The sequence below is a fragment of the Mauremys mutica genome, chromosome 13 (genome assembly GCF_020497125.1).
Source record: "Mauremys mutica isolate MM-2020 ecotype Southern chromosome 13, ASM2049712v1, whole genome shotgun sequence".
NCBI lineage: Eukaryota > Metazoa > Chordata > Testudines > Geoemydidae > Mauremys > Mauremys mutica.
Window position 1 is genome coordinate 2,337,926 of NC_059084.1, and position 17,506 is coordinate 2,355,431.

Here is a 17,506-nt window from a genome sequence, read left to right on the forward strand (position 1 = left end):
CCTGGGTGTCGGTAACAGAACTGGTCTCCAGCAAAGAAGCAGGGGCAAGCCAGGGACTTTTAGCACAGTGGCAAAGAAGGGACCAAGTCATCACCAAGGACTTCCCTTCTGCTGTGCTGGGCTGTGGGTGCTGGGGCAGCTAGGGAGACATTTTCCTGTTATTCTCACACACGGTCTTTATAAACGCACCAAGATTAGAAAAGGGAACTGGCTGAGCCATGCTCCACAGTAAGCCCTTGGGCTGCTGGAGGAAATGGTGCAAACAGGAGAGCTGAAACATGGATGCCTCTCCCGAGATCACCTGGCCAGGGGAACCCCATGCCCTGGGGCGGGCTCTGTGCACGGACAGGCAGGACTGTAAGAACTAAAGCAGCTAAAGGCACAAAGGGGCAGAGATGCAGCTTGGAAGCTCCTAGCAGCAAGGCCCACATTTTAGTTACGTGTGTGTGCAGCACCTGGCCCAGTGGGGCCACGATCCCTGACGGGGCCCTCGAGGTGCTCCAGCAAGACGCACAGTCAATAACACCAAACAGACCACATCCTGGTCAGCTGTGGCACAAGTGAACGTTGCACTTGCAGACTGGAGCGTAACTTGGGGGACGCAGCTGTGATGTGCTGCCTCTGTTGGGGGGGAGGAGGAGGAGGGGAAGCAGAAAGGCCAATTTCTGGTTGCAGTTGCCCTGGTTTCCCTCTGCTCACGCATGGAAGCAGGGCGCGAGAGCTACCAGGAGGCTGGTCCGAGGGGTGCGAGAGCCAGGGATAACCAGCAGCCCCACTCTGCACCAAAGGGCAGGAGAACTGCAGGGTCACGCCAGAGCTGCATGGAGCTTGGGTTGAAAGTTTCCCAGCAGCGCACTAGTGCCCGGGCAGCCCCAACCGTGGGAGTGCGAGCGTATAGGCCCTGGGCATTTTAGCCATGGTGTGGTCTGTCCCCGCGCGGAGCCCACGTTGGGCTGGAAATGCTGACAGCTGCTTGGGCCCAACCTCCCAGGTCCAACCACTGGACCACGCTGCCTCACACAGATTCCATTGGCCAAGAGTGAGTGAGCTCTGCTGATGAAGTGCCCAAACCTGTTCCCACAGGAGCTTTTGCCACTGAATTCAGTGGGAGCAGGCGCAGGTCCATAGGGCCTGGTGTGAGAATCCCTCTGCAAATGGGTGACAGCTCTGGCTCTTTGCTGAGCAGGAAGTTGATTTGCAGGGTGGGAACTTCCTTTTGTGAAATGCAAATTACTCCACATCTGTGGCTCTGATGTAACGAGCTCTTTGCTTATCAGCCACCATGGGAGACCTCAGCCTGCCTAGAGGAGATGGCCAGCAGCTTACCCACCCTGACTTGTTACCTTGAGTGGGAGGGTCCCTCTGGCACAGCAGTAACTCATTTCAGATCAGTCCGGAGTCCCTGTTTCCCACCCGGCCCAGAGCAGCAGAAAGCACTATCCCTGCCAACCTGACAGCTTTCTTTGACAGGATAACAAGCCTTGTGGACATGGGGAAGCGGTAGACGTGGTATATCTTAACTTTAGTAAAGCTTCTGATACTGTCTCACATGATCTTGTCATAAACAAAGTAGAGAAATGCAACCTAGATGGAGCTACTATAAGGTGGGTGCAAAACTGGTTGGAAAACCATTCCCAGAGAGTAGTTATCAGTGGTTCACAGTCATGCTAGAAGGGCATAACAAGTGGGATCCCACAGGGATCAGTTCTAGGTCCGGTTCTGTTCAATGTCTTCATCAATAATTTAGCTAATGGCATAGAGAATATACTTATAAAGTTTGCAGATGATTCCAAGCTGGGATGGGTTGCAAGTGCTTTGGAGGATAGGATTATAATTCAAAATGATCTGGACAAACTGGAGAAATGGTCTCAAGTCAGTAGGATGAAATTCAATAAGGACAAATGCAAAGTATTCCACTTAGGAAGGAACAATCAGTTGCACACATACAGAATGGGAAATGACTGCCTAGGAAGGAGCACTGCGGAAAGGGATCTGGGGGTCATAGTGGATCACAAGCTAAATATGAGTCAGCAGTGTAACGCTGTTGCAAAAAAAGCGAACATTATTCTGGGATGTATTAGCAGGAGTGTTGTAAGCAAGACACAAGATGCAATTCTTCCGCTCTACTTCATGCTGATTAGGCCTCAACTGGCGTATGGTGTCCAATTCTGGGTGCCACATTTCAGAAAAGATGTGGACAAACTGGAGACAGTCCAGAGGAGAGCAACCAAAATGATTCAAGATTTAGTAAACAACCTATGAGGGAAGATTGAAAAAATTGGGTTTGTTTAGTCTGGAAAAGAGAAGACAGCGTGGACATGATAACAGTTTTCAAATACATAAAAGATTGTTAAAAGGAGGAGGGAGAAAAATTGTTCTTCTTAACCACTGAGGATAGGACAAGAAGCAAAGGGCTTAAATTCCAGCAAGGGAGGTTTAGGTTGGACATTAGGAAAAACTTCTTAACTGTCAGGGTGGTTAAGCACTGGAATAAATTGCCTAGGGAGGCTGTAGAATCTCCATCATTGGGGATTTTTAAGAGCAGGTTGGACAAACACCTGTCAGGGATGGTCTAGATAATACTTAGTCCTGCCATGAGTGCAGGGGACTGGACTAGATGACCTCTCAAAGTCCCTTCCAGTCCTATGATTCTATCCCTGCCACCCGCCATGTGCTTTGGGGTGAAATGGGAAACGGGGTGTCTTCGCCGCACACTGACCATGAGTAACGAGAGCTGTTACTGGAGTGTTACCTCCAGCACTGAAAGGTGACTCACTCACACCCGTTACTTCCCGCACCACCACCTCGAAGGCCCCATGTTACAGAGACCCTCCCTTCGGCTGAGGCTCCCTCCAGAACTCACCCACATTGCACTGGGCACTGGCCAGCTAGAATCATTCTGAGTGACACGGGCCATGGTCCCAAGGCCGGCTATCCGAATCTTCCCCATGGCTGCTCAGCATGCAGCCCTCGAGCGGCCAGGCCAGCCCACAAAGGGACACTTGCCAATACGAGAACGGGGTGTGTGGGAGGGTGGCTGGTTGAGAACTTGTCTCCATGATAGTTGCAGGGTAGCACTAGGTGTTAATTTAAATCAATGGAGTCAAACCAACACCAAAGGCCCCGGGGACATGCCTATGAGTGGCTTATTGAAGTTTAAGTTCAGCCTGCTTGTAAGAGATGGAGCTATAACAAATTACCCCACTTCCACACCACAACACAAGCAGGCCCACAGCCTTTTACACTGGTGTAACTATTCCTTTAGAGGCCCATTCAGGTTATGCCCGGGCAATGCTCTCATGCAGACAAGCCAAGAGAGGGAGCAGTGCCCTCAAGCGGCTTTCTGAAGCATTAACAATACAAACCAGAGCAGCGTATTGGAATAGCCACATTTCTCTCTTGAATGACTCCGTCTCCAAGGTGGCTCCTGGATTCAGACGCCCAGGAATCATGATGCTGAGCAGCAGAACCTCCTTTGCTTCTCCTCCTACCAGGGCAGTAAGAGTTCAGGTCGGCAGATTAAGCCCTGCACTGGCAGAGCGAGTGAGCAGATGCTGTGGGACCAGAACCAGGCTCCAAACACCCTCAGGGCTCGGGAAGGGAAGGGACTGTTCAAAAACTGGCTCTGGGCTTAGCTGCTTGAGCCTATCTTTGCATTTCCCCCCACCCCAACCACGTGCTGTCTCATTCTGCTGGGTTCCTTGGAAAGGGCAAGCGTGTTCAGCACCCAGCTAACTGCCCACACAGCATGGGGCTGCACAGCATAACCTCACAGCACCAGGTCTACGGGCTCCCTGCAAACAGTCCTCTGGCTAGTCTCCAGGAGGCCGGCAGGCGGCAAGCGTGCACCATTTCAACCTGCCGGCTTGAGTCTGGTACAGCTGGGCCTCGATCCCTGGTGGAGTCTCTCTCAAGGGACAAACCAATTCCTCTCTCACGGCAGAGACGAGAAGCCCCAGCGTCGGGGCTAGTGCAGACCATGCCCATCTCCCCAGGTGGCCTCGGAGAGGCATATTTGCTTTGGATGCCATTTACTGCTGTGGCTTTGGGCTGCTGGCCCTGTGCAGGCCGGGCCATGTGGCTGGGCTCTGCCCCACCAGCCGAGGGCTTGTTAACCTGGAAGCCTTTAGTGCAGCGACTACTGAAAGGAAGAGCCCCGTCGGCGCCTCAGCAGCAAGCCCCCCCTCCACCAGCCCCTGCTGCCATTGAGCCGACGCCATGAGACAAGGGACCAGGCCCTGCCCCAGGCAGGCAGAGAGCAAAGGAGTGCGAGGGAATGGCCATAGGCCGTGCCAGGATACGCTGCTCTCCCATCTCCTGTCCCGTTTGTGGCTTACCCGCAGCCTCTCACACTGACCACCATTCAAAACCTGCCCCTTGCTGCCCCTCACGGAGCAAATGCCAGGGCCGCCCAGAGGATTCAGGGGGCCTGGGGTCTTTGGCGGCGGGGGGGCCATTGCTGCCAAAGACCCGGCACTTCGGCGGTGGGTCCCGGGGCGGAAGGACCCCCCGCCACCAAATTGACGCCGAAGACCTGGCACTTCAGTGGTGGGTCCCGGAAGAAGCTCCGGGGGCCCAGGCCCCGCGAGAGTTTTTCGGGGCCCTCGGAGCAAGTGAAGGACCCCGCTCCAGAAGCCCCGAAAAACTCTCATGGGGGCCCCTGTGGGACCCGGGGCAAATTGCCCCACTTGCCCCCCCTCTGGGCAGCCCTGGCAAATGCTCTGCTCTCCCGCCCCCTCGGGACCAGGGCTGGCTCTCAGCGGGTTTAATTCTGTCAGGTCAGGCTGTGCCGATCACAGCAGAGCAGTGGGGGGGAAGGAGTCCCCAGGCCCCCGTGACAGAGCCACTCTTTACTCCTTGACACTCCCCGACCCTCTCCTTGGCCAGCAGTGGAGCATTCCTGTCAGGTGGCTGCTGTTTGAGATGAGAAGCACAAATCCCAGCTGTCCTCAGCACTCAGAGCTGGGCTCCACGTGGGCTGCCCTGGGCGCTCATTAACTGGTCAATCACCTTTCTAAGGTTCTCCTTGAAACCCCTCCCTCCTCTGTGGGGCAGCCCTCACCCAGGGCACTGAGCAGGGCTGGAACTCAGTCCTTAGAGATTCCAGGGGCCAGCTCAGCCCCAGTATAACTGAGAGAAACCCCGATCTCAGGAGTGCCGCATCCCCTTACACCAGGGGCTGAGCTGGAGCATGTTAATTACAGCCCGCCGCGTGTTGGATTTGGCCTGTCACATCCGTGCTCTGCACAGCGCTCAGACCCTGGGGAAATTGGCCCCCTCCCAGGGTGCCACCATGGAGCCCTGGCTCTCAACCTCACCCTTGCACACCCAGCTTGGGACTCAGACATTCCCTTCTCAGGCTTGGGTCCCGTGGAGCCCCCTGACGGCCTAGCGTGACTGCACCTTGTGCAATGACACACAACAAGCGCCAGCCCCGGAGTTTAATTCTGTTCCTAATTACTCAGAACACACGCCCGCGCCTGACCCACAGGGTCTCTGCTCCCCTGGGTGCCGACGAGGGAATCCCATGAATGCTGATGAGAGTCGCTAGTGTGTGTGGAGGGCAGTGGCTGCCCTCTTCCTGCTGGGATGATCATTAATAATCAGGCCCCTTACACAAAGCTCTGCCCGCAGCTGCCCCCATGGAGCCTCCCCAGACTTGTAGGGGGGGGCTGGCCTCACCGAGAGAAGAATTTGATCCCAAACGTTGAACGGTAAATTGCTGCTCCAGAAATCCACCGGCAGGTAAGGCAGGTCTCAGTCCCCTCCCACTGTTAGTGGTGCTACAATCCAAGCCACTCCAGCCGGTGGCAAGGTGCAGACAGAGCCTCACTGGGGTGTGTGAAGCCAAGGCTCAGCCAGTGGCAACAGCTCAATCTCCCCCCCAGCAGGCCCCTTGCAGAGTCCTAGACCACTGAGGAGATGAGGAGGCAGCGCTGGAGCAGTGAGGGTTAAAAAGCCAGCAGGCTAGCGCCAGCCCCAGCTCAGCTGAAATGGAGTGGGGCTGGCACCATTTGAATTCAGCCAAGAGGTTTCAGGATCTCAAGGAATCTCCTGACCACAGAGTGAATCACCGAGCGCCCTTTGGGGGAGGAGGTGGGAGTCCCTCACAGATAGTTGTCTTCCTCCTCCTCCTCCTCCTCCTCATCACGAGCCAGGGCCTCGATGTCGTGGGTGATGTCCGTGATCATGCGGTTGAAGGACTCCGACTCGGAGCGGAGGGACCAGCTGTCGTAGCTGCGCACGGCGGAGGCGGAGGTGTTGCTCATGCTGCGCTTTATCCGCCCGAAGCTGTCGGTCAGGATCCCCCCTTCCCGGATGCCGATGCTCTCCAGGAAGCTCTCGAAGTAGCCGATGTCCTGATCTGGGATGAAGGGCCGCATTCCTGGGGGGGGGGGGAACACAGCCATGAGGCGTGGCCAGGAGCCGGCAGGCCCTTACTGCCCTGGGAAGTGTTCATGTTCCCAGGGGCCAGAGGGGTCGGGGGAGCCCACAGGCCACCCCCTTGGTCTGCATGTTTAAAAGCAGCTCAGTACCAACAGGCTGGCCTAGCAGGTACAGGAGGGCCAAGGCAGGCTCCCTGCGGCCCCTGGGGGGTGGGGGTGGCAGGGGAACTCTGTGCGCTGCCCCCGCCCCGAGCACTGACTCTGGCACCCCGAGCACCAATAGGAGCTGCAGGGGTGGTGCCTGAAGGCAGGGGTAGCATCCGGAGCCCCCTGCCCCCACCCTCCAAGGGACTGCAGGGACGTGCTGGCTGCTTACAGGAGCGGTGCGGGGCCAGGGCAGGTAGGGATCCTGCTTTAGCCCTGCTGCACCACTGAATGGGAGTCGCCTGAGGTAAGCACCACCCGGCTGGAGCCTGCACCCCTCACCACCTCCTGTTCCCCAACCCCCTGCCCCAGCCCTGAGCCCCCTCCCTGAGCCAGCACCCCAAACCCTCGTCCACACCCCAAACCCCTTCCCTGAGCCCCCTCTTGCACCCAAACTGCCTCCCAGAGCTTGCACCCAGTACCCCTCCTTCACCACAACACCCTGCCCCAGGTTCAGCCCAGAGCCCCCTCCCACGCACCAAACCCCTCAGCCCCATCCTAGAGCTGCACCCCCTCCTGCACCCCAATCAAATGACCCAGCCTGGTGAAAGTGAGTGAGGGTAGGGGAGAGCGAGCGACGGAGGGAGGGGGGATGGAGTGAGTGGGGAAGGGCCTCGGAGAAGGGGCAGGGTAGGGGCAGGGCAAGGGTGTTTGGGTTTGTGTGATTAGACAGCTGGCAAACCTACTCACCCCCCCACCCTTAGAGCCACCACCTCATACCCCCCACCTGCCCTTAGAGACACCACCTCACACACCCCCCCGCCCTTAGAGACGCCGCCTCATAAACCCCACCTGCCCTTAGAGACGCCACCTCATACCCCCACCTGCCATTAGAGATGCCACCTCATACCCTCCACCTGGCCTTAGAGACGCCACCTCATACCCCCACCTGCCATTAGAGATGCCACCTCATACCCCCCACCTCCCCTTAGAGACGCCACCTCACACCCCCCACCTGCCCTTAGAGACACCACCTCACACCCCCCCCGCCCTTAGAGACGCCGCCTCATAAACCCCACCTGCCCTTAGAGACGCCACCTCATACCCCCACCTGCCCTTAGAGATGCCGCCTCATACCCCCACCTGCCCTTAGAGACGCCACCTTATATCCCCACCTGCCATTAGAGACGCCACCTCATACCCCTACCTGCCCTCAGAGACACCACCTCATACCCCAGCCTGCCATTAGAGACGCCACCTTATATCCCCACCTGCCATTAGAGACGCCACCTCGTACCCCCCACCTCCCCTTAGAGACACCGCCTCATACCCCCACCTGCCCTTAGAGATGCCACCTCATACCCCTCTCCTGGCCTTAGAGATGCCGCCTCATACCCCCACCTCCCCTTAGAGACACCGCCTCACACCCCCCACCTGCCCTTAGAGACACCACCTCATACCCCTGCCTGCCCTTAGAGATGCCGCCTCATACCCCTGCCTGCCCTTAGAGACGCCACCTCGTACCCCCCACCTGCCCTTAGAGACGCCGCCTCACACACATGTAGCTCCTTCAGTCTCTCATTCTGGGTCGTATTCTCAGAACCAATGGCCTGATCCTGGTCTCACATCAGTGTAAATCGAGGAGATGGGCACTGAAGCTGGCAGAGTCACCCCACATCAGACCAGACCCTTTATATCCTGAAGCCTTCTCTTTCCAATCCCTTCTTTACAGATAGGCCCAAACCAGAACGTTGCATCCATCTGGACCCCAATTTTTTTGCAGTGGAGGGTTGGTTATGAGCAAAACCAAGTTTGTAGAATCTGAATCCAGCATTCACGAGTGGCTGGATCAGGGTGTTCAAAATCTGGACCTGGAGTTTTCAGTTTGGGCTCCATCTCTGATCAGACAGTGCCGGTCTGATGAACACAAACCTCAACTCCTTGAAGAGAGAGGCCTGTCTCTGCACAGCCTAGAAAAGGTCAGATTGATTCCCCTAGACACCACCAGGTCTCCCACCCAAGATGCCACGTTCACTAGCCAGCAGTGGGGCTAGCATTCAGTAACAAGCCATTTACCCAGAAGGAGAAACTTCCTCTTGTCCCCATAGAGCTGCAGCAGATCAGAACAGTATTCCTGGACGGACCTTCCCATCCGGTACTCCCTGAGCAGCAACGCAAACTGCTGGATCTCCTGGGGGGAAAGCTTGTTCCTCAGCTGCAGAGCAGAGAGAGAGACCAAGGTTAGAGATGGCTGCAGACCAGCTCCAGCCTCCCACAGGTCCCTGGCAGTGATGCATTAGGACTCGGGGTTGGAAGGATGGAATGAGGCCAGGGGAAATGAAGACTCCCCCATGATGCAGTAGCAAGGAGAGTACTGTGATCATATAGTCCTGCAGCTGCTCCAGTCCCACGCTGCTCTGGTCACTGGCCAGGCTGTCACGCGATTCCCGAAAGGAAGGGGAAGAAGTCCCACTGTAATATGCTTCAAAGGTCTCGTGGGAGCCATTGCTGCAGGCAGAAGGGAAGGAGATCAGCTGGGCTGTCCAGACATCCTCATTCAGATCACAGTCTGAGCCCTACTCTGAACGTTGGCCCTGTTCATCCCACACCTGCCACCCCATTTCCCCGGCAGTGGTGGGATTGCTTCTTGTGGCTGTTATCGTCTAAGGGACCAGCCACTAGAGGGGGACATAACACCATCTGCGTTACAACCAACCAGCTGGGCTGTTTCTCCCTAGGGTTTAGGCCCTCCTGGCTGCAGGTGGAGCCTGGCTGCACCTCACCAGCTGGGAGAAAGGACAACTCCTGGGACCAGGCTGAGCTTGTTCCTGTTTCTTGTCTGTATTGTCCCATTTTCTCTTTGGAATGGGGAGATTTTATGTACCCTGTGCTGGGCCCTGGCTGTCAGCTCCCAGCCCCTTGCACAGACGCAGGCACTTTAAGGGCAGATAAATATATCCCTGTTTCTAACTCTGTCTGCTCTGAGTCCCCCTCACTAGGCCTGGGTCCCTCGCACAAGGGGCAAACCGGCTGTGTAGGGCTACACAGAGCATGCCCAGGAATAAGGGGGGAGGGGCATTCAGATATTCGGGGAGCAGGACATACAATGAGCTGCAGCAGCTGAAATCAGCATCGTATCCATACGTCCCGTCAGTGCGGCAGCTCTCACCTGGGAAAAGGAACCCCCAGGGCAAGATTAGGGAACTGTCCAACTGTGCTCACCCCATGTCAGAGTCCCGATACCTCTATAATCACCCCCAGGAGCCAGGGACACCACCTCCCCCTCCCACCCACTAAGCACGGCCCCAGCGATGGCTCCCAAAGTACCATCCCAGAATTTAAGGCATCGCAGGCAGAATCCCACTAACCCCAATACTATGCACTGTCCCACGAATCGAGGAGACTCTGCTGTCTGTCGGAGGAGACAGGGAATCTTCCCTCACGGCTTTGCCAGCCCAAATGCCACCCTCTCACAGCACTGCCAGCCAGCTCCCCCCATTGCCAGACCTCACCTCTCTGACATGCGTGTGGTCCTCCCCACCTCAGAGCTCCAGGATAAACACCCTGCAATGGGAGGGACCCAAGCCCTGTCATCCCACTAAGCCTGGCACGCCCGGCACTCACTCCTGCTGGAGAGCCAGGGGCGCTCGGGGGTGGAGGTGTAGTGGAAGCCAGCCCGGTCTACGCACTCGATGCTCTGGTCCCCATAGATGATCTGGAAGACCTGGCAGATGAGAGCACAGGATTCTTCAGCTGCATCCTGCACCCAGTGAGAGAAAACAGCTGTGGTGGTGATCCGGAGCGGGTCAGTGCCGGGTGGGTTGGCAAGGGGCAGCACCCTTGGCTACTCACCCTGTTGGCCACGGCCAGGATGATGAGGTTGCAATACGCCTCAGGGCTGGGCTCCTTGGGATCCAGTGGGTTATTCCCTGTGTGCCTCCGCTCCCAGCTGCCATAGGTCTTACCCCGCTCCCAGCTGCCGCCAGCCTTCCCCAGCTGCCTCCGCTCCCAGCTGCCGCTGTAGGTCTGTCTCCGCTCCCAGCTCCCGCCCGCCCGGCTGCTGTGCCTCTTCTCCCAGCTGCCACTGGCCTGCTTCCTCTCCAGGCTCCCTCCCCCGCCCTGTCTGCCCTCCTGCCCGCCCCGGGCCATCTTCCAGTCCAGGCTGCAGATGGTGTGCCGGCGCTCCATGGTGCCCCCCAGCTGCTTGGGCTCCAGGCAGATCCCTGCCTGCCTCTTCTCAGCCGCCCCTCCAGGGAGCTTTTTCTCCAGACTGCCCCCTGGGTACATGTCCAGGCTGCCCCCTGCAGGAACGGGGTCAACTCCTAGGCCTGGAATAGACGAGAGAAGAGAGCTGTGCTCAGAAAGCTCCATCCCCAGGTGCCGTCTCCCGCACTGGGGGGGGATTGGTACCCACCCTCCCTGCCTCACACCCTCCTGCCTCCCCATGCGCTCCGGGGGCCTGCAAGTCAGCGTAGGTGCAGGGCTGAACAGCCACCAGGTGGCGCCACGTGCCACACATCTGCCCTTAGCTGCTAACAGCTGGAGTCAGCCCAGCAGGGCATTAAAGTATCTGGTAGCCAGACCCCATTTCTTGTGCCTGCCTCAGGATGGAAGCTCTGTCGTCAGGTCACATCTGTGACAGACGCCTGACCAGCTAGTAGCAGCCCTGCCACTGACTGTGGGCAAGTCGTTCATGACGCCCCCTTTACAAGCGCAGCTCGGGGAGGGGAGAGCAGTGGGTCCTTGGGCACAGTCTGATGCCAAATGCCCTGTGTTGTCCCTGCCCCTGGAGATCCCGGCTGCAGTTACTGACTGAGGCTGGGGTTTATTGCTAGAAGCATCCAGAGCCTCTTGTCCTTAGACTGGGTCCTGGCATATGGCGGGTGAGGGGAAAGAAACCAGCCCTTCCACTGCAGCCATGAACCGCACGATGGGGAAATGGCAGGGCTGGGCGCATCAGAGCACGGCACAGCATGGTGTGTTGCTGCTCTCCGCTTCTCTCCACCTTGGCCATGGGGAAGGGTCTGGAGCAGGGTGACCAGATGTCCCGATTTTATAGGGCCAGTCCCGATATTTGGGGCTTTTTCTTATATAGGTTCCTATTACCCCCCACCTCCTGTCCCGATTTTTCACACTTGCTGTCTGGTCACCCTAGTCTGGAGTGAACTGCCAGGCCAAGCAGAGCCCTGCTCATCTATCATGCCAGCGATCCTGACTCTGGAGTCCCCCATGAGGCAGGAGAGCTCTCTAAGGAGGGGTTTCTGGCTGGACCTGGTGACGCTGCATGCCTCTGTATCGCCCCTGAGCCCAAGGATGCTGCAGGGAGTGAACCCAGCCAACACGCCCCTGCTGTGTGCGTGTCTCACTAGGGCTATAACCACGTTTATTTGTCACAATCCCCCGGGCATGCCGCCGGCATGGGTGCAAGTGATGACCTGCAGTCTGAAGCAGCAGGGAATGGGGCTGGTGGAGTCCCGTATGCACAGTGCGGGGCAGACAGGTTTGCAGGGAAGAACCCACAGAGGTACTGGGTCCAGGGGACTCTCTGCACCTGTTTTCAGCACCAGGAGGTGCAGGGCATCATCCCGCAGGTAGGAGGCGGCCGCGATCTCATGGGTGGGGATCCTCAGGATGAGCTCCTCATTGTCTCTCCAGGTGAGGAGGAGGCAGCGGGCTGACAGGCTCAGGATGCTGTCCTGCTCCGGGGTTGTCTGGAGGGGCAGTTCCTTCAGCTGCTGCAGATGGGCAAAGGAACATGGTCAGAGGCAGAATGGAGGCAGCCCAGTGGATGGTGCTGGACTCTGCTCTGCGGGAGCCCACCCTGCTGCAGTCCCAGCTCTCCTCAGCTGGGCAGGGAATAGTTCCTGAGTCAGGACGGGCATTGCCAGGGCACTGCTGCGACTGCGAGGAAGGTCACCCTGTCCCCTCTCTCCACAGGAAGCAGCCTGAGCCGGGCTCCCTGTCCGCCCCCTCTGCAGCACGGGCACTGAGCACTACGCATGTCTTCCCTTCTAACCCAAGTGCTGAGTGGAGGCGCTTTGGGGTGGCAGCTCCCGCCCCGGGCCATGGACTCCCTCTCTTACCCGAGCTGTGTCCAGGAGCTGCAGCAGCTCATCCCGGCTGGAGGGGTTCAAGGAGGATGTCACCCAGGTCAGGTGGCCTAAAAACTAGAGCGAGAAAATACTGCAGTGACTTCTGTGGTGGAGATTCCTGCTGTCCGGAAAGCCCTGCAAGGAGGCCCAGAGGGTCTGGGAATCTCTGTCCCCAGGGATGTGCCTTCAAAGAGGATGGATGGCCCAGAGGGTGGGACGCTAGCTGGACTCTTGGGTTCAATTCCCTGCCATGGACATCCTGGGCGGCCTTGGCAAGTCCCAGGGTCTCGCTGGTTGGCCTCTGTCAGCGCGGCCGCTTGCTCTCCCTCGCTGCGCAGGGGCCTTGGGAGGCTGGGAAATGATCAGCCTCTGGGGTGACTGGAGCTGTGGACGCAGCATCTGGGACCAGGCAGGGGCTGCTCCCCTCCCCACCTTGGAAAGCAGCCTGTGGCTGAGTAGCTGTCCCAACACGCCCCTCTGGCTGGCTCTGCTGCTGCACCATTCTGTGCTTTGCCAAGTCCAGCAGCCAGAGAGGCCTGGCCCTGCTGCCAGCCCCCTCCAGCCCCCTCACCAACGTCCTTCAGGAGCGATTACAAATTAAACCTTCTGCCTCTGCTGGGTCACACTCTCCTTCGGTGCCTAACCTAGCCCTCAGGCCAGGGCTGGCCCTCTCCTCCTTTCCTCAGGGGTCCGGCAGGCCCCAGCTTGCCCCCGGAGGAGCCTTAACCTCCTCTTCTCTGGGGGCTTTTTTCCTTGACCCTCCTGGACTCCCTGCTGTCTCTTCCCAGAGAGGGACCGCAGCGTTTTCCCCTACCTGAGCCCCCTTCTGCCCTGCTCATCCTCTGTTTACACCTGGCTGCTTCCCCAGCTGAGATGCCTGTCTGGTGCAGCCAGAGCGCATGAACCCATTCAGGGTCTGTGCGGGGTGCACGCCCCAGCACACAGTGTATTTCTATATCCCAGGGGAAGTGGTCTCCTCTCTGTGTCCCGCCCGGCTAAGGTCTCGGAGTTCAGAGGGAACCTGCAGCAGCAACACTGGAGCGGACGCGATTAGCTTCACCCTCAAACAAGCACAAGGGGTGGGTGCTGATCCATGGGCCTGGCCCGAAGACACCTGGAGCACCCTGCAAACTGTGGAATGGAGACTTCCCTGAACTGAGAAAAAAACCCTCACTTTACACCCTGTGTCCACGGGAACCCTTGAGACTAGGGGGCAGCCTCTGGGGAAAGGGTCCCCAGCTGCCTGGGCCCGACCCTGCACATGCGAAAGGGCCCCGCCATGCATGTAGTTCTGAAGCTGCAATCCTCGGGCTCTCTGCAGTTCCAAGAACACCCCTCGGCACCAGGCGGTGAGTCTCACACGGCTGGCGAGTGCATAACAGTGACAGGTGATCCACCTTCCCTGGAGCACAGCAGTGGGGAACCCTCACAGGGTTAAGGAAACCAGGCCTGTGACCTCCACTCCTGCCAGCGACCAAGATCTGAGCTGCTGGGATGGCACCTGCCCCCCAGGTCACCCCTCCTTACCTTCACCTCCTTCTCCACGTAGTCATGCAGCAGTATTTGGGGATCGATGAGATAATCTGGGGGGTAGAGAGGGACCGAATGCAGAGGCCTCCGGTAGACACTGCTCCTGAGCGCCTGCCTGCGAGCCGCCTTGGGGAAAACCAGCCGCTTGATGGGAGACACAAACCCCTGAGAACAAACAGGAAAGCTGAGAAGCCGGCATCTCTCGTCTACTCCAAGCGCAGAGGGGCTGGTGTTTGCTATGCACCCTGGCAGGATCATATGGGCATGAATATGCCACACATGTGTGATATGGATTCAACAGCAATCCCCGAATGAGAGGAAGCCGGCATCCCCCAGGGGAGTCCCAGACCACGTGCAGTAAAGGGTGCGTTAGAAATTCGACGAGAGAGAGAGAGAGAATCTATTCCAAGAGACAGAGGGCGAGCTCCCTCAGGGGTCGCCTCTAATGGCGCCATGTAATAGATCCAACGAACACAGGCCCTGGGCCTAAGGCCTCTGTCCTGCATGGACCAGGACAATGGGTTTGGATGAAGAGCACACGGAGGAGCTTGGGGATGCCATTACTGGGGGGCAGGCAGGGGATGGAGCAAACAAGCCGTGTAGAACCGCCGGGAAGCGAGGACATGACAGATGAACCAGAACTACCCTCGTGGGAGAGAAATGGATGAATCAGAGCTGGAATTTCCAGCCAGAAGGAATGGAGCCGGGTGTCTCTCCCCAGGTCCCCGGGATCGGGCCAGGCCAAGGTGGCAGACCGAGCAGATCAGAACGTCACGCGCACAATCGCAGCTGAGTAACGTTCCCGGTGCAGAACTGGTGGACAGCTAGTCCCTGCCTCGCGGCAAACCCAGCCAGGAATCTGGGCCACCAGCTGGTCTCTGCCAGGCCTCTGCCCTGGGGCCTTTAACTGTGCTGGGTCAGTCACAGAGCGGAGAGGGGGTCAGGCTGTGTATTGTGCACCGTACAGAGTCCCTGAAGCCAGAGCACTTTGCTGGCCTCTGAGATCCATCTTGTACTGTCTTGTCCCATGGGCCACGCAGGACAGCGAGCATAGCCAGCTGTGTGCATATGGAGAGACGCCCCAACCCCCCATGGGGCCTGCATTCAGCTCCCCGCAGCACTGGCAGCAGCACGGCTGGTTCTGGGGCTTCCCGCGCCCCATCGGCGGCAGCACGGCTGCCTCTGGGGCTCCCTGAACCCCATCGGCGGCAGCACGGCTGGCTCTGGGGCTCCCCGCGCCCCATCGGCAGCAGCACGGCTGGTTCTGGGGCTCCCCGCGCCCCATCGGCGGCAGCACGGCTGCCTCTGGGGCTCCCCGCACCCCATCGGCGGCAGCACGGCTGCCTCTGGGGCTTCCCCACACCCCATCGGCGGCAGCACGGCTGGCTCTGGGGCTCCCCGCGCCCCATCGGCGGCAGCACGGCTGCCTCTGGGGCTCCCCGCGCCCCATCGGCGGCAGCACGGCTGGCTCTGGGGCTCCCTGAACCCCATCGGCGGCAGCACGGCTGGCTCTGGGGCTCCCCGCGCCCCATCGGCGGCAGCACGGCTGGCTCTGGGGCTCCCCGCGCCCCATCGGCGGCAGCACGGCTGCCTCTGGGGCTCCCCGCGCCCCATCGGCGGCAGCACGGCTGCCTCTGGGGCTCCCCGCGCCCCATCGGCGGCAGCACGGCTGCCTCTGGGGCTATGCTACCCAAGGGTCACCTGGCATGTAGAACAGCCTAAGGGTTCAATGCAATTGACGCTGTTCTGGGAGGGGCGCAGGCTGTTTGGTGACTCCACCCCTTTCTGCTAGGCCACATCCCTCTTTTCAGCCCCGATTGGGGGTGGGGGGAGGAATCATGGGCTGCCTGCTCCCCATGAATTCCACTCACCTGCTGCCCTCCATGCTGCCTAAGGGAGGGGAGCCCGTGGGCCTTTGTCTCATACCCATGCAGTACTCAGTGCCCCGTGCAGTGACACCCTCGGGAGGGGACCGCCACACACACATGCACCTGCACCCCGCAAAGCCGTGCCGTAAGCTATGCCAGCTCGGCCTGTCCGTACCTTCTTCCCCTTCTTGGCCTCGTACTCCATGTCCCGTCCCTGCTCCGCTCCTGTCACGGTGAAGGCAGCTCTTTCCGCTACGTGCTAGTCCTTTGTTTTTTTCCTGTGTCGGAAACTCCACCAGCGACGGCTCTGATGTGAACTCGCTGAGTTCCTGCCCCTCCGGGGAGGGATAAGTGCATGGAGTTGTGCTCTGGCTGAGTGGACGGGGCTCTGGGGCTGCTGGGCTCTGCTCACACCCCAAGGGGACACACTCGTTCCCAGCGCCAATCCTCTTGCCGGCTGCCCAGCGCCGTGCACACATTGTCTCCGTGCACTGTTGCCGTCTGTCTGTCTCTCTCATACACTCCGTCTGTCTGTCTCTCTGTCACACACACCCCGTCTCCCTCTTGGTGCTGGGAAGGGTTTCGTTCGGCCCCCTGCGCTGTTGGGCCTCAGAATTTCAATAACCCAACAGGGAGATCGCGGTGGTTCTGCTAGTGCCGTCTTCGAAGGGATGTTCTCCAAGGCTCTCCTGGTCTCCTCCACAGTAGGAGCTCCTGGCAGCTCCTCGGGGGGTTCCCCTGTCCCTGACTCTCTCCCAGGCCAGAGCAGAAGGCCTGGCATAGATGGAGGGTCAGCTGGGTGCCAACATGGGGCATGCAATGCAGTTGTAGGGCTAGACAGGAACCCGAGCTGGTCCTGGGACAGGGACTAGAGCAGGGGAGCTGAAATGCTACCCATGGCGGGGCTGAAAGCCTCAGAGGCACCAAGGCCCTGGGGCATCATAAACTATCACCAGGGACCCAAATCATCACCACCAAGGAGCCCCAGCTCTTGGGAAGGAAACGGTGCACGTGAGGCCCAAACCTCAACCCCCTCCCCCCGCCCGGGGACTGTGGGGAGCTCAGACTGGGGCTTGGCCCCCTCTAGAGTGGGGGGCGATCCGGTGGGAAGAGAAATTCCAGGCTGAAAGGGATGTTCCTTCCCTCCTGTGCGCTGCATCCTGCCCCAGCAGCTGGAGACTTCCTCTTCCTGAGCAGCGAGGGATGGACAGGAAGGGGACAGACACTCAGGAGCTGACGCCTGCTGGAGCTTGTAAATCTCTGGAGTCAGGATTCTCCCGGGGGCTGCTAAGCACCATTATTTCTCTTGCGTGAGCCCCCGAGCCCCGGGGTGAAGGTCACGCAGCGCCATGCCGGGGGTTCTCTAAAGAGCCATCACCGCTCTCCCTGGCCAATCTCCTCCCTGCGGCAGGGCCAATGAAGTCAGGGATGACCCCAGTGTGCTAACACGTGCTCTGCGTTCCCCTCAGCCTGACTTATGCCCCAG

General features: G+C 59.0%; 1 protein-coding gene across 2 annotated transcripts; it reads right to left on the reverse strand.

Moving 5' to 3' along the window:
- Positions 1–5,434: 5,434 nt before the first annotated feature.
- CCM2L (CCM2 like scaffold protein) lies at positions 5,435–17,181 on the reverse strand. 2 transcript variants are annotated; one of them, XM_044984606.1, is made up of 10 exons: positions 16,196–17,181; positions 14,150–14,317; positions 12,614–12,697; positions 12,082–12,265; positions 10,383–10,858; positions 10,155–10,254; positions 9,636–9,699; positions 8,906–9,038; positions 8,607–8,745; positions 5,435–6,385 (listed from the first exon to the last, which is right to left on the reverse strand). In XM_044984606.1, the coding sequence occupies exons 1-10, from the start codon at positions 16,223–16,225 to the stop codon at positions 6,108–6,110; spliced, it is 1,656 nt and encodes a 551-aa protein (XP_044840541.1). In that variant the 5' UTR covers positions 16,226–17,181; the 3' UTR covers positions 5,435–6,107. The 2 variants fall into 2 exon arrangements, with proteins under 2 accessions (XP_044840541.1, XP_044840540.1); XM_044984605.1 differs by having other exon boundaries at positions 10,155–10,290; positions 16,196–17,180.
- Positions 17,182–17,506: the final 325 nt, after the last annotated feature.